This window comes from Vulpes lagopus, chromosome 1 (assembly GCF_018345385.1).
Source record: "Vulpes lagopus strain Blue_001 chromosome 1, ASM1834538v1, whole genome shotgun sequence".
In the NCBI taxonomy this organism is placed as follows: Eukaryota; Metazoa; Chordata; class Mammalia; order Carnivora; family Canidae; genus Vulpes; species Vulpes lagopus.
The window spans coordinates 7637079-7653576 of record NC_054824.1 but is presented as its reverse complement, the minus strand read 5'-3'; the positions used below and the strand labels follow the sequence as shown (position 1 = coordinate 7653576).

Below are 16498 nucleotides of genomic sequence, written 5' to 3'. Positions count from 1 at the left end.
TGAAGTCCCAATAGTTCATTTTTGCTTTGTTTCCCTAGCCTTCAGAGATGTGTCTAGTAAGAAGTTACTACAGTCAAGGTCAAAGAGGTGGCTGCCTGTGTTCTCTAGGATTTTGATGGTTTCCTGTCTCATATTTAGGTCTTTCATCCATTTTGAATTTATTATGGTGTATAAAGTGGTCCAGTTTCATTCTTCTGTATTTTGCCATCCAGTGTTCCTAATACCATTTGTTGAAGAAACCGTCTTTTTCCACTGGATATTTTTTTTCCTTTATTAAAGATTAGTTGACCATATAGTTGTGGGTCTATTTCCAGGTTTTCTATTCTGTTCCATTGGTCTCTGTGTCTGTTTTTGTGCCAGTATCATACTGTCTTGATGACTATAGCTTTGTAATATAGCTTGAAGTCCAGAATTATGATGCCTTCAGTTTTGTTTTTCTTTTTCAGGATTGCTTTGGCTGTTCAATCTTCTATGATTCCATACAAATTTTAGGATTGTTTGCTCTAGCTCTGTGAAAAATGCTGGTGGTATCTTGATAAGGATTACATTAAATGTGTAAACTGCTTTGGGTAGTATAGCCACATGTCACATTTAATCCTCTGTGAAGTTTCGTTTTTACAGCTGAAGAAACTCAAAAAGTGGAGTAACTTGCTCAGGGTCATATGCATACAAATAGGCAGAGAGGAAGGATTTTTTCAAGTTCAAAATTCATGGTCTTAAGGCACACGATGGTTACAGTACCTGACCCAAATAGATGTTAAATAAATAAAGCTTTAAAACCTCCACTAAGCGATTAATATGCAAAAACCTACTGTGTGCAAGAAGCTAAGTAACATTCGATCAAGAGGCCTCTAAAAACCTTTAAACATTGCACAAAAAGTGCTTCTGAGCACACCTAAGTTAACATTAAAAGCTTAATAGAATCAGTAAAATGTCTTCAAAATAAAAACCTCAAAAAAAGGTATAATGCAAAAAGGTAAGGGTGGGAGCTGCTGCAATGGTGAAGAGTTAAGCAACCCCCTCTCCCCCCACCGCAAATCAATGATAAAGCTAGACAAACATGTCAAGAATAATCGTATCAGGGTTCTGAAAATTGGTACTATTACGAGCAGGCAGAGTTACGAAGAATTGGTTTCCTCTCCTGCTTTGGTAACTTGAAGGAAAATATTATATAAACTTAAACAACTGTCCCTCCTTCGTTGTTTCCATATTTTTTATAGTGATAAAATACACATAAAATTTATCATTTTATGTTACAGAGTATACAATTTTAAGTGTACAGAATTCTGAAGCATTAATGTGAACAATTCACATGGTTGTGTAACCATCACTACCATCTATTGTGCCATGTTTAAATAATACACTTTACAATAATCTAAGAGATTCTGAAGTTTTGACTTTTCCTTAAGAACATTTTAATGAGGGTACCTGGGTCGCTCTGTGGGTGAATGTCTGCCTTTGGCTCAGGTCATGATCCCTGGGTCCAGGGATCGAGTCCTACATCAGGCTCCCCAAAGGAAGCCTGCTTCTCCTTCTGCCTCTCTCTCCCTCTCGAATAAATAAAATTAAACAAACAAACAAACCACTTCAATGATATATCAGAGTTTGGGAGAAAAAATGCAGATCTGGTAATTTATGTCAGAAAACCATCATTCACTGAAATTAGTACTGTCTCTTTTTTTAAAGTGCAACAGAAAGTTAGAGGCAATTCAGTAATTAAATGATAGCAGCAGCTAATAATACTAAATAAATGAGATAAGAATTTTTTTTTTTTAACAACAAGGGGCTTAAGCTCACAACCCTGGGATTAAGACATGAGCTGAAATCAAGAGTCAGATGTTGAACAACTGACTGATCCACCCAGGGTTCCCAAATGAGATAGTATTTAAAGTTCATAACACACATCATAAAATTCTCATGTAACTCTAAAGACAACAGTTAACACTGTCATCTTTAGAATGGGTAACAGGTTCAGAGGGGTTAATTGTCCAAGGGCACTCAATAGGCTGGGCAAACTAGGATATGAATTCAAGTTCATAATTTAAGTGTTCTTGGACTATGTTAATAAACACTATCTCCCAAAGAACAAAAACTTAGTGAAAGTTCTAAAGAAATGGAAATCCATGCAATGTAAGTATTTAAGAGTTTTGCTTCTCTGCTACAATCTCTCCCTTGTCTCCTCTCCCCCACACATATAATAATACTCAAGTCTGTTTCCAGTTCTTTTCTACCATCACTGGGTAGGGAAAGATAGCCGCAGATGCTTAGACCAACTGAGAAAAAAGTCTAGCTTCCTTGAGAATGATACCTGAATATGATAAACATAGAGGTAAAACCCAACATGAAAATGACGTCTGTCGGTGGGGTACAGGTAAGGAGCCCTACACAGGGACTGATGGAGAAGGAGAAAAACAAAATGTAGTATCAGGGCAAGTGTAGGAATTAATAGTAGTAAATAATAGCAACTATAAATTAAAAGCACAAAACTTGCTTTTTGTCCGACATCTTAGTGAGGCTGCAGGGGTGGCTGTTGCTCTCTGAGCTTTGCTATGCCGCCCAAGGACAACGAGAAGAAGAAAGATGCTGGAAAGTCGGCCAAAAAGGACAAAGACCCGGTGAACAAATCTGGGGGCAAGGCCAAAAAGAAGAAGTGGTCCAAAGGCAAAGTTTGAGACAAACTCAATAATCTGGTGTTGTTTGACATAGCGACATATGACAAACTCTGTAAGGAAGTTCCCAACTATAAGCTTATAACTCCAGCTGTTGTCTCTGAGAGAGTGAATATTCGATGTTCTCTGGCCAGGCAGCCCTTTAGGAGCTCCTCAGTAAAGGACTTATTAAACTGGTTTCAAAGCACAGAGCTCAAGTAATTTACACCAGAAACACCAAGGGTGGAGATGCCCCAGCTGCTGGTGAAGATGCATGAACAAGATCCCACCAACTACATTTTGGGAAATAAAACTTTATTAAATGAAAAAAAAAACCAAAAAAAACAAACAAACAACCCCCCCTCCCCCCCCACAAAACTTCTCTGCACATTCTGACACATAATACAGAATTTCTGGCAATACTGATAGCAAAAAACCGCCAAGATGTCTCTGAAACCATGTGATACTGATAAGAAACTGCTCTTTCAATGAAGTCAGGTGAAACTAGGATAAACAGGACAAACACTAATCAGAAGCACAAGCCATCAAAAACTGCCGAAGGGAGTTTTGCAATAATTCAAACAACATAACAAGGTGACTTGTTCAACAACCAAGAATTTAAGTTAGAAAGTTATAAAAATACAAGTTTTCTAGGATATTTCAATGAATCTATAACTGAAGCTGTTTTTCCTTTGCAGCTTGTTCAACCCTTTCAACCCCAGCCCATGCAGACTCCTCAGCAACTTCAGGTGTTTACGAAGAGTAAGTTAGGGACGCCTGAGTGGCTCAGTGGTTGAGCATCTGCCTTTGGCTCAGGTCCCCACCCTGGGGTCCTGGGATCGAGTCCCACATCGGGCTCCCTACATGAAACCTGCTTCTCCCTCTGCCTATGTCTCTGCCTCTCTCTCTGTCTCTCTCACGAATAAATAAAATCTTTCAAAAAAAAAAAAAAAGAGTATGCTAATGTGTATACTGAGGGACAACGCTGATTTATGGAAGTGCCTTACAATCTAAATTTAATATCCACTGGTGAGTTGCTTTTAGTTTGCCTAAGTAAGAATTTAGTCATAAGACTTCAACATTTTAATCTAACAGACTTTTTCTGAGGCCTTTATAAAGAAAGAACCCTTGAGGAAGCAGGGCAGGAAGGGATTTTGGGAAGCATTTCCTCTTCTACTGGCCACTGCAAGACCTTTGAGAGACGCAACTCCATTGGAGAACAGGAAATTACTTCAGGGGCCCTGAGCTAAGTTTAATCTTGGGAAGGCCCAGGGCTCTCAACAGATCTGAAAGCATTTTTAACGGAAATCTCTCTGAACCACACAGACTTTACATCTACCTGTACAGGACTACAGAGAAGATTCTATACACTCTGAAAGGCAACCACTCATCCCAGTTCTCTTTGGTTAAGCTATAGTTTAACTACAGTTTATAAACTTGTGCTCAACTTCCTAATATAATAAAATTATGCTGGGACGCCTGGGTAGGTCAGCAGTTGAGCGTCTGCCTTTGGCTCAGGGCGTGATCCCTGGGTCCTGGAATCAAGTCCCACACCAAACTCTCCATGGGGAGCCTGCTTCTCCCTCTGTGCCTCTCATGAATAAATAAATAAAATAAAATATAAAATAAAATAATGCTATAAAGAAAATAAGTCTCTAACCTTTGACTGGATTAAGAAATTTTCTCTATCTTAATTAGCAGAGAAGAGGGTGGTATGTCACTACATGCTTGGGAGTTTGGCCCAGGGTTAACAGCGAACAGACTATGAATGACCACTGACTCGAAACACAATGAAATGGGGCAAAAAAGATTAAAGAAACTGAGGAGAGAAAGCCCTATATACAATGGTCCCTTTATATGGAACCATCCTGCATATTCAAGACCAATTATTACTTATAATGAACTAAAGACAGTCAAACTAGTCAACTTTAATTCCAAGGAAACTGGACAAATAGACGACTGGTAGTGTGAATCTAACACTTCAATTTAAATAGCCTCGTATGGCTAATGGCTACTATATTAGATTTAGACAAAGGCATATCAAAAGTTCTAGAGAAGAGCAAATCAAAACACATATTTCTTCTAAACAATCCACTGAACAGTATTTATTACTAATGGCCTACTCCAACCTATAAATCCTTTCCTAATTTTATGAATGTTTTACCAGATTTTATAATTAGAATCCTTCTTCTACAATACGTCCTTAGCTTTGACCTTCTTGAACTTTCTTCATACAGAAGCTCTGGGTGCCCTGTGTATTTGATACATATATTTTATAGACCTCAGAGTCTTTTAGGTTGGATTTTTAAAATCTATCCTGTCACAAATGGATCTGGATGTTTTAAGAGAACAGATTGTTCTTGCTCATTATAGATAAATGCCTGAAGTTAACATGCAGAGGTTTCTTTCCAAAATAGAAACTGAGGGAAAAAATTTTTAACATCAGAAGAAATTGTATAGTTATACATCTACTGCTTGAAATACTTAAATATATTTTAGACTTTGAAACACAGAATCACAAGATGCAAAAGTCAAAGTACTTTTCTGTGTGCTTGGCATTATGGAGGTTCAGAGGCCTAATAATCAAGAATAACACCTTTTCTAAGTTAAATTTTAACCAAGAGCCAATACTCTACAGTATTCATCACATAGTACTCATAATCTTACACTGGTTTAGTCTCAGAAGTTGGCCCCCTCTCATACAAGAGCACCAGATCACAACAGCAAGGATAAACCACTGTATCAAAGATTATGTGGTTCTTTCTCTTATACTCAGTTTAAAAAAAACAGGGATCCCTGGGTGGCGCAGTGGTTTGGCGCTTGCCTTTGGCCCAGGGCGCGATCCTGGAGACCCGGGATCGAATCCCACATCGGGCTCCCGGTGCATGGAGCCTGTTTCTCCCTCTGCCTATGTCTCTGCCTCTCTCTCTGTCTCTCTGTGACTATCATAAATAAATAAAAATTAAAAAAAAAAAATTTTAAACAAAACAAAACAAAACAAAACAAAAACTGCATTGGGGATGCCTGAGTGGCACAGCAGTTGGGCGTCTGCCTTTGGCCCAGGGCTTGATCCTTGAGTCCTAGGATAGAATCACATTGGGCTCCAAGGATCTTAGGATTGAGTCCCACATCGGGCTCCCTACATGGGAGCCTGCTTCTTTTTCTGCCTGTGTCTTTGCCTCTCTCTCTCTCTCTCTCTCTCTCTCTCATGAATAAATAAATGAAATCTTAAAAAAAAAAAAAAAACCTGCATTGGCCATTTAATATTAATCTTGAGCTATACCTGGATAGCCAAAGTGACTTAGTCTCTCAGTAATTTTCTCTTCAGTTTGGAAAAATAATCCTCTATAACCTATTAAATAAGGCAGCCCAATGTGGGGCTCAAATTCACAACCCTAACATCAAGAGTCATATACTCTACTAACCCAGCCAGGCACTCCAAGGCATCTAACTTTTTATGTGGGGAAATAAAAAAGATTTCTTTTTTCAAAGACGATGAGCAATGGGAATCTTATCTCTCTCTTTTTAAAAAGATTTTGAGAGACAGAGCACAAGTTGGGGGGGTGGGGGGAGTGGGACAAGCAGACTCCCTGCTGAGCATGGAGCCCAACTCAGAGCTTGATCCCAGAACCTCGAGATCATAACAGGAGCCAAAGTCAGATATTTAACCAAGTGAACCACCCAGGTGCCCCAGAAAAAATATTTTTCTACACAATTGGTAAAACATCTTGGCAGAGTAAAAGGAGAGGGATAATAAGAACCAATGTTGCTAGATTCTGATGGAGAAGAAATATAAAGCTGTGGCCTAAGTCAGGCTGAACCCCCATCCATACTGACTCTCATTCTTTTGAAGTGAATGAATATCCCTGGAAATGATTCTTAGTACAGGTGTATGGTCATTCTTATTAATTTCCTATTGCTGCTGTAATAAATGATCACAAACTTAGCTTAAAATACAAATTTATTACTTAAAATTTTAGTGGTGCTCCAAAAGCTACAAAAACAGGGAAACACACAGCTTGCTCACTCCTGCTGTAAATATATTAATAGTGTCTTAATGTTCTCAGTGGGCACCTGGGTGGCTCAGCTGGTTGGGCTTCCTGACTCTTCATTTCAGCTCAGGTCAAGATCTTAGGGTGGTGAGATTTAAGCCCCATGTCTGGCTCCACACTCAACAGGGAGACGGCTTCTCTCTCTCTCTTTGCCTCTGCCCCTCCTCCCACTCGTGCGCATGCTCTAAATAAATTTTTTTTTATTTTATTTATTCATGAGAGACACAGAGAGAGAGAGAGGCAGAGACACAGGCAGAGGGAGAAGCAGGCTCCATGCAGAGAACCCGAGGCGGTACTCGATCCTGGGTCTCCAGGACCACACCCCGGGCAGAAGGTGCCGGGCTGAGCAACCCCCCCCACCCCCCACCCCCGGCTGCCCACTACTTCAGTTTCACTTCAAGATAACAAATAATGTCAAGGCAAAAATAATTTTATAAAAATTATTTTAAGTCTTATTATGATTCTCTGGTAAAAGATACTGATCTCACTTATTTTGGTCAAATTATATACTCTATCATTCAATACCATCAACTAAAATGCTGGTTCTAAGTAGAACTGCCTCCATAGCTTTAAACAGCCATTGAAGAAAAAAAAGGGTTAATCATCTATTTTCAAGGACCCCTAATCCAACCCCAAGGTACACCCTTATCAGAGGTGCCATGTCTTCAGGGTTGTCTCCTTTCTCAACTTATCAAAATTAATTCTCGGGAAGATATCAAAATTCATATTTAAGACTGTCAAAACTGAGGCACCTGGATGGCTCAGCAGGTTAAGCATCTGCCTTTGGCTAACGTCAGGTTCCCGGGATTGAGCCCCAAATCAAGCTCCCTAATCAGTGGGGAGTCTACTTCTCCCTCTCCAACTGTCCCTCCCCCCACTCGAGCTTGCTTGCTCTAATAAAAAAAAACAAAAAACATAAAAAAACAAAACTGGGGCTCCCTGGGTGGCTCAGGGGTTTAGCACCACCTTCAGCCCAGGGCGTGATCCTGGAGTGCCAGGACTGAATCCTGCTTCGGGCTCTGCATGGAGCCTCCTTCTCCCTCTGCCTGTGTCTCTGTCCCCCCACCCCTTGGTCTCTCATTAATAAATAAAATCTTTAAAAAAAAAAAAACTTAAAGGGCAGCCCGGGTGGCTGGCGCAGCGGTTTAGCACCACCTGCAACCCAGGGCGTGATCCTGGAGGTCCTGGATCGAGTCCCACGTCGGGCTCCCTGCATGGAGCCTGCTTCTCCATCTGCCTGTGTCTCTGCCTCTCTCTATGAATAAATAAATAAAATCTTTAAAAAAAAACTTAAAAAACAAATATTGTCAAAGCTAATGAGAATTTTATTCCTTACAAATCAAATGGCCTCTTTTTTCTAAACTTTGAAATATCAAGCATCAGCAAAAAAAGGAAAGAATTAGGAGAGATGATCAGAATGTTGCTAAAGCCACACCCTAGAAGCCACACCCAAAACACTTACCCTACTGTGGTAAAGCAAAGAGTCAGTTCTTCCTTTCTTCACATGGCTGAAAATGTGACTAAATTTCCCAGCTTCCTTTGTGGGAAAGGGCAATGAGGCAGGAGTATGTTTTCCCCTTGGCTAGAAGATGGATGTGATGCTGGAGGCTGACAGTCAAGCCATGATACTGAGACCTCTCACATGAAAAAATAAACATTCTTCCTGAAGTTTCTTGTGAGCACAGCCCCAACCGTATCCTGATACCACCTTTCTTGAAAATTACATCAAATGTCACGTTTTACTACCATGTCAAAATTCCTAGATTCTAAATATTTCCTCAAGGAGGTAAAACTCTGGTTGAAAGCATTAAGTCACTTAATTAAGAAATCAGTAAAGCAGTACCGAGATTATACTATTGCTTTTCTTGGACACCATCATTTTTATCTGATGTTCAAAAAATTGCTGGCTCTGCTCACATGAAAGCAGCACAATATGGTAAAACATCGACATATCTAAAAACAGTTCAGTCTTTTTTTCTTTTCCTTTTCTTCTTTTTGGTAAGCATGATTATGAACGTGAAGACAGGGAAAAAAATCTCTGTTACAAAGAATCAGCAAGACAGCTAGGAGTTAAACACTTTTAGATTTTTCCCCTTTAAAGGTACTAAGTAGCAACAGTAACAAAATAGAAGAATTTCTTTCTTGGGCGTCTGGGTTGCTCAGTTGGTTAAGTATCTGACTCTTCCTTTCAGCTCAGGTCATGATCCCAGGGTGGTGAGATGAGCCCCAGGTCAGGCTCTGCCCTACTTAAGATTCTCTCTCCCCCTTTCTTTCCCTTTGCACATGTCCCCCCCGCCCATCCCAGCTCGACTCATGCGCACACACTCTCATGTAAAAAAAAAAAAAAATTATTTCTTAGATGGATATATACATATTTTTTTCCTGACTCCTGGCATACCTCCATGATTATTACATGGGGATACAGACAGGGATGGCACAAGGGGCAAAAAAATCTATCCTGGCTGAACACAGTCAATGCCTCCCTTCTTCCCAAAAAGCAAAGCTATACAGGTTGTTATGCTCTGAACTAGTATTAAAGTGCCTGCCCTCCAAAAGACATTTTATTGTTGGTAAATATCACTAGTTTTCCTCTGTGCTCTCAGATTTGTCAGAATCTGCTGTTATGTTCTGGTTGGTTAGTTATTTCTATTTACTTAAAATTTGCCTTTTAAAATTCAATCAAGACTACCAACCACTATGGTTCCATTTATTTTTTTCATACCTCTCAGAGGCAGAGAACATGGTGCAACCAGAAATGAGCCTTGCTGTGTACCAGTAAAGTGCCCTTGCTAGGGTGCTTTTAAAATTACCATTTTCCAAATCCCACCACTAACCAATGAAATAAGAATCAAAATGATTTCAAAAGCTCCCCAGGAGAATATTCAGTATAGGCTCTGAAGATCAGAAAATGTAGATTCAAATCCCAGTTTTGTCTTTTATAATACCTATGACTTTGGGTAAGTTACTTAACCTTCCTAAACTTCACTTACTCATAATGTCCACTATGTGCTAAGTGCAGTGCCAGGTGCTGAATAAGGGTGATTAAGACAGTCCCTGTCCTCCTGTCCTCTAGGAGCTTATTAAGATACAGGAACTAAAGGAAGCCACAAACAACCAAATAAATTTAATCCTAATAGGGCACAGGAAAGAAATTCAGTCTAAATTCCAAGGATCAGCAAAATCTCAAAGATGATGGTAAAGGCTAAATCCTGCAGGACAAGTAACAGTAGCCAGACAAGGTTACTAAAGGAAGACAGTTTTATTTTTTTTAAGATTTTATTTTTTTAAGTAATCTCTACACCCAACATGGGGCTCAAACTCACAACCCCAAGATCAAGAGTCACATGCTCCACCAACCAAGCCAACCAGAGGCAGCCCAGGAAGACTGTTTTTAATGGCAGAGGAAATATATAGACACAAGAGGCCTGGATAAAAGATAATTCTGCTTATTCAGGAGATACAAATAGTTCAGTAGGCCTAGAACATAAAGTAAGAATGAAGGAGGGACAAGAGATGAGGATCAGATCAACAGGGACTCCAGCTTTTATACTGGCAAAACAGGAATATTGTCTATTCTCTTTAGCTACCTCAGAGATCACATTTTTTATATATATATTTGCCATGAGCACTGCCTATATATATATGTGTGTGTGTGTATACATATAAGCTTCAGCACATATACTAAAATAGGAATGATACAGGATTAGCATGGCCCCTGTGCAAAGATGACATGCAAATTCAGGAAGCGTTCCATATATATGTATGGTATATATATATATATGGTGTATATATATATATATATATATACACCAGCCTCTTGAACAGAAGTACTCAAGTGATAAATCCCTTCTTCAGCTTCAACACTCACAGAAAAAAAAGCTTGCCTTTTTATAACATCACTAGCCAGCCGGTCAACAACACGTTTTCTTCAGATCATCTCATCAGAGCACAGAATTTAATAGCAAGCTCTTGCAGCTGTTCATCCCTCCTGACTGCATCTTACCCACTGCTGATTATTGAAGAGTCAACTCATGTCTCAAGAGTACCAACTTTGGGATTTCTTTCAAAAGGTGCAGATACATTAGGGTGCCCCCAAACTAGGCTGTCAACAACAAAGGTTTTAATGTCCTGTTTAAATTAAATGAACCGCAGCTGTGAAGCAATTCTAAACCAAGACCAGACTACTTCAACTCTAACCCTGGCTCTGACACTAGTTAACTTTGGGTGAGAGACAACCTTCTGTGTCTTGGTTCTGTAAAGTACTAAAGTGAACAATACAGAACAGTCCCTAGGAACCCAACATAGCAGGACGACTTTTTAACTGTCACTGCCTCCCTTTCCCCGTGGATTAGGTAAGAACAGAAACCTCAAAGCCAGTAACATGCCCTTCCTTCATGGAGATTCTGTAAGTCAGCTGTAGCTAGCAGCAAAGATGTGTATCAGACAACATCTCACAGCCAGCTGATAAAGCTACATAGATTTGCAGATGTTAAAAAAAAAAAAAAGATTTACAGATGTTCTTTGGCACTCAAATACCTTGATTCTTTAAAATATTATTTCGAAAAAATAATAAAAAGAAAATAAAATATTATTTGGGCCGTTTAATACATTCTTATAAATCCTGGAACCAAGTCTAAGAATTTATTTGTTTCCAATCTGGATATTAATAACTTCCAACTTAAAGAGGACTAAAAATAAAATAATAATAATAATAATAAAATAAATAAAATGAGAGGACTCACCCAGAGTAAAGTCACCAATACAGGTTTAGAACAGAAAACACTGTTCAGATATAATTTTTACTGACCATCTTTCTTGTCAAAATGTTTATCAAATTTCGGGCACCTGGGTGGCTCAGTCAGTTAAGAGTCCACCCTCCTGGTTTCAGCTCAGATTGTGATTTCAGGGTCCTGGAATCAAACCCTGCATCGGGCTTTGGGCTCAGCATGCAGTCTGCTTGGGATTCTCTTCTCCCTCTGCCCTCCGCATCCCCCCTGCACGGTGCACAGGCTCTCTCTGAAATAAATACATAAAATCTTTTTAAAAAATTGTTTATTGGGGCGCCTGGATGGCTCAGTTGGTTAAGCAACTGCCTTCAGCTCTGGCCATGATCTCAGGGTCCTGATATTGAGCCCTGTGTCAGGTTCCCTGCTGGGTGGGGAGTCTGCTTCTCCCTCTTTCTCCCTCTGCCATTCCCCCTCCCCCTGCTTGTGTTCTCATAAAATCTTTAAAAAGAAAGTTTATCAAACTTTAGTATTCAGTTTTATGTTTTAATAAGCCTCAGTTTTAAAAGGCTACTTCCATAACTATGCGAGGAGTTGAATATTAGCTAATCTTATTTTGGTAATCATTTCACAGCATATATCACTACGCTATATACATCTTAAGACATCATATATAGGGGCGCCTGAGTCGTTCAATCAGTTGAGTTTCTGCCTTCAACTGGGGTCATGATCCCAAAGTCCTGAGATAGAGTACTACATGTGGCTCCCTGCTCTGTGGGAAGCCTGCCTCTCCCTCCGTCTCCCTGCCCCACTCTCTCATGAATATAGAACTAAAATCTCAAAAAAAAAAAACAACAACAAAAAAACCCCAAAAACATTATGTATCAATCACATCTCAATAAAACTGGAAAAACTACTACTATAATCACAGGAAATATGCTACCTTAAAATATAAATTCTATTAATTATTTTTGGGCTTAGTATGAAATTTACCACCTTCCAAATGGCATCAGAACTTTCTACATGGAGTTATACAAAATACAAATTTAAAACAAAAAAAGCTACTGGGTTAAATACTAAGCAAGATGGCTTCTTTTACACTGTATCTGCCTCGATGAAAGTATACTTCCATTCCAGATCTAACAATTTTAGTAACTCAACTGCACAGTAACACAGAAAATGTAGTTAGTTGATCACTGCCTTTAAAATTAGAACATATCTGCATTTCGAAAGAAGTAACTTTTAAAAGCTTAGTATATACCAGTGAATACTAAAGAGACTTATGTCCATTAACTCATTTAGTCCTATGAGGTAGGTGCTACTGCTAGCATATCTATTTTACAGAGGGAATGCTGTGGGAGCTTAGACTGTGTACTTTACTCTGCTTATAAATGATACATCTATTCATTGAACTCAGCTCAAAAAAGATCCTTAACTTCACTCCTGTTTGAAATAACTGTCTCTAGTTACAACAGATCTTAACTAATTTACAATCCCCAGAAAATTAAGGTTTCATTATAGTATAAACTTCACAAACAGTGACTGAATTTCCCCTTTAAACTTCTCTCTAATATGCCAAAATGATTCTAGACCCTGAGCTCTCCTAAACCTTTCATCATATATGGTGCTCTCTGCGGTACCTACCCATTAGAACAATTTTCAAAAACATTAACCCTGTACCAATTATTTTCAAAAGCCCAGAGATACTAATCAAGTGATCCTAATAGTCTTAAACACTATCTTCAAACCAAAAGATAAATGGAGATTGGGAAACTTGCATTCTAAAGTGCCACTATCTAGATAAAATTACTCTGTGAATTAGAGTAATTTCAATCAGATCCTATAAAATTGAACATTTTTCTCAAGACCAGAATTAGAGAGTAACTGTAAGATAGTTTAAGGGCCTAAACTCCACATGGCAATTCAATAGCAAAAGGCAGGCGATAGGAGGGAGAGCAGCAACAGCTTAGAAAAGTAGTAATAAGTAAAATTACAAAATGACTTACCTATTCATCTTGCTGGCCTATTTTACCTTAACACAAGATTGTAATTACTCTCAAAAATCATATGCTGCTTAAATAAGATATATTGTCTTACTATACAGTGTCCTGAATTTTAAATTAACACATTACATATTAAGAAAAACCCCAATGGCATTTCATATGCATTAGAAACTCAATTACACTTTTTTAGGATACCTGCATTTATGACTATAAACATCATTAATACAGAAAAAAACTGGTTTGTATAATACAACCAATGTGGGTGCATTCTTTGCTAATTCCATAACTTACCACTTTTAAAAGGAATTATTCTTAAAAATGTAAAGCACACCATAAGCACTATTTTTAAAGTATCAGTACTTTATTCAGTAATAAAGTATCAGATGTATTTTTTACATAATTAAATCACACGAGTGCATTTAATGCAATGCACTCAGCAAGATAAACACAAAGTTATTAAATGGAGGAAGTGTAGGCAGGAGATTTTGCTTCAGTTGTATGACAGGAAGTACTAGCTATGGAAGTTTAGAAACAGGAATACCAAGTTCTGTTTTAGCACAAGAAATAAAAGAAAACATGGTGGTGAATAAAAGGAAGTTCTTTTTAGTGAATTTTTTAGTGAGCATATATTTTAAAATCATTCCAAAAGTAAAAAAAAAAGGGGGGGGGGCTTACTTTTTCACAAAGCTTATGTGGTAAAGTACTTCCTTAAGTATACTGGAGCCTGGATTTTGCAATTTCACTATTACAGCATTGCTTACGGCTCACATTTTACACATCCATAGGGACACCAGGGTGACGTGTAGCATTAAACTTTAGTTTCACATCTTGAAGTCCGATTATTAAAATTATTTTTGGCGATACATGACAAATTTTTTAAGTGCACAGATTTCACGATAGGGATATACTTAACACGAATGCACAGTTAAAAATGGTTAAGATGCTAAATCATAGGTTGTTTTTTAACCACACGCACAGAAAGTGCACAAGGCAATGAGCAATAGCACTCGGCTTAAATATTAATAATCACCTGTTATGTAAATCTCAGTTACTGCAAAGTGAAACTTATTATACTTCATTTTTGGTAGTAAAACAATTTGTTGTTTTTTGACAGCTGGGTTCGTTTCCTATGATTTTTAAAGATACCTCCCTAGGTGAGAGAAAGTTCTTCAATCCCCAACTACAGTGAAAGTGAAGCTCTAGCCTCAATTAGCATCTTTCCAAATCATCTGAATTACTTATTGCCATCAAATACTAGTTATGAAATCCTAAGTGTGCTTCTCCTTCAGCTGATTTCCTCCATTCAGTCAAGTGAACACCTCGAAATTAAGAGAGCAAGATCCCTAAGTGAATAATAGGCTTTCCTGGAGCAGCTGCAGTTCTGCACGGTGAGGGAGACCACGACTCGCCACGCCTCGGCCCTCCAGCACCCACGGTGGCCCACAAGGCTAAGGTCACCCCGTGGTCCTCCGCGGGTTCGGCCCCACCGAATCCGTCAGCCTTTTGTCAACACCCATTAGATTTTTTTTTTTTTTTTTTTTTGCTCCGAAAAGCGTACAAAGCTGGGTTAGTTTGGCAGCTCGGGGAAGGGGGGCCTGCAGCGACCCACCAGCTCGGCTCTGGCCACCCCTGGGGGAAAAGTCTTCAGGGTTAAGAAAACTGGGAAAACTTGGTGCAAACCACCTCCCCCCCCTCCCCGCCCCCACCCCCGTCTCAGGCACATCTAGCTCCCCCTCCCGAGGGAGCACCGTGTTCTCGAAAGATCTGCACCTTTCCAACTCAAATGTCATTCCCAGATCAGCTGCTCGGGGGGCAAGCGGCGCTCAACCCACGCCCTCTTCTTCGAGCACCTTCTCCAAGTAGCAGCGCTGAGCTGAGCTCGCTCCGTGCAGCCCCCGTCCAGGCCCTACACGGGGGGGGGGGGGGGGGGGGGCTGACCCGAGACCCCGCCCGCCCGCCCGCCGACGAGGCTGTGCCCGACCGAGTCGGCCCGGGGCTCCCGGCCCAGGTGGGGTGGTGGGGGGGAGGGGGGGAGGGGTGGAGGGGGAGGGCAGGGGTCTCAGAAGGGGAGAAGGCCGGCCTCACCTTGACCCTGATTTCGTAGGTGGTGAAGCGGCCCCGGCCGACCCCCACCGTCTGCGGGTTGCTCACATCGATCTCGAGGAAGTTGCTGGGCGGCCCGTAGGCATCGTTGAGGTTCTGCGGCTTGGTGATGAGCCGCCGGGTGTCCGCCACGGTCTCCGCCATTGCTCTCCTGCAGCCGCCGCCGCCGCCGCCGCGGACTCCCTCCGCCCCCGCCGCCGCCGCCGCCGCCGCCGCCCGCCGCGGGGACCCCGGGCTCGCGCACAGCGGTCGCGAGGCGAACGAGCACGTAGGCCGGGCGTTCCCCCCGCGCGCGGAGCTCCTCCCTGCGTGTCTCCGGCTTCCGCCTCTCGAAGCCCGCGGGGGAGGAACAGCTGACTCGCCGGGACGCCGCGCCCTGGGCCCTGGAGCCCCAGCTGAGGCCGCGGAGGGGGACTGCGGGCGAGGCGGCGGTCACGGGACTTGTAGTCGCCCACGGGTCCCCGCCGGACTACAGCGCCCACAATGCATCGGGCGAGCGCGGAGGTGCGGCGGGACCTCGGGGTCCGGGGGTGGGCGCTTCCTTCCGGTCTTCCCGCGGCCGCCGCGGCCCGAGGCGGCGGGAGGGACCGCGGAACTGGTCTTCGCGGCCTCGGGGGCCGCGGGAAGGAAAGTTAAAAGCGGGGAATTGGGCGCGGGGGGCGGGGTTTGTCCGCAGTCGAAACAAACCTCCCGCCGTCTCCGTGCCAACCCAGCGTCCCCCCGGGAACCGCCGGAAATGCCTTCTAGGTGGACCATTAACAGATACCTCCCAGGGCCTTGACGTCTCGTGGCCGTTTGCCCCTATGCCTGTCTGGGTATGAGTAGGAGGAGATACGTAGGAGAGTGCAGTACGGACAACAGGCCTTGCCGCTTGTCGGCACTGAGGTCAAGCCATCGGGACACGGCGGGCTCTTGAAAACCTCGTGGTTAGGGGACCCCCGGGTGGCTCCGCGGGAGAGCGTCTGCCT

At 41.6% G+C, this 16498-nt stretch overlaps 1 protein-coding gene, 1 non-coding gene and 1 pseudogene across 2 annotated transcripts in view; 2 read left to right on the top strand and 1 right to left on the bottom strand.

The window, feature by feature from the left end:
• The window catches only part of SNX3 (sorting nexin 3), a 41077-nt gene extending 25218 nt beyond the window's left edge, over positions 1–15859 (bottom strand). Inside the window, exon 1 of the mRNA XM_041733406.1 lies at positions 15513–15859. Coding sequence (XP_041589340.1) covers positions 15513–15674 — 162 coding nt within the window. The 5' untranslated portion in view covers positions 15675–15859. The remainder of the gene's footprint in view (positions 1–15512) is intronic.
• Positions 478–2975, top strand: LOC121478412 (annotated as a pseudogene).
• On the top strand, positions 10353–10460 carry LOC121474985. Its single transcript, XR_005983595.1, has one exon. It is a non-coding gene; the product is annotated as a U6 spliceosomal RNA (small nuclear RNA).
• Positions 15860–16498: the final 639 nt, after the last annotated feature.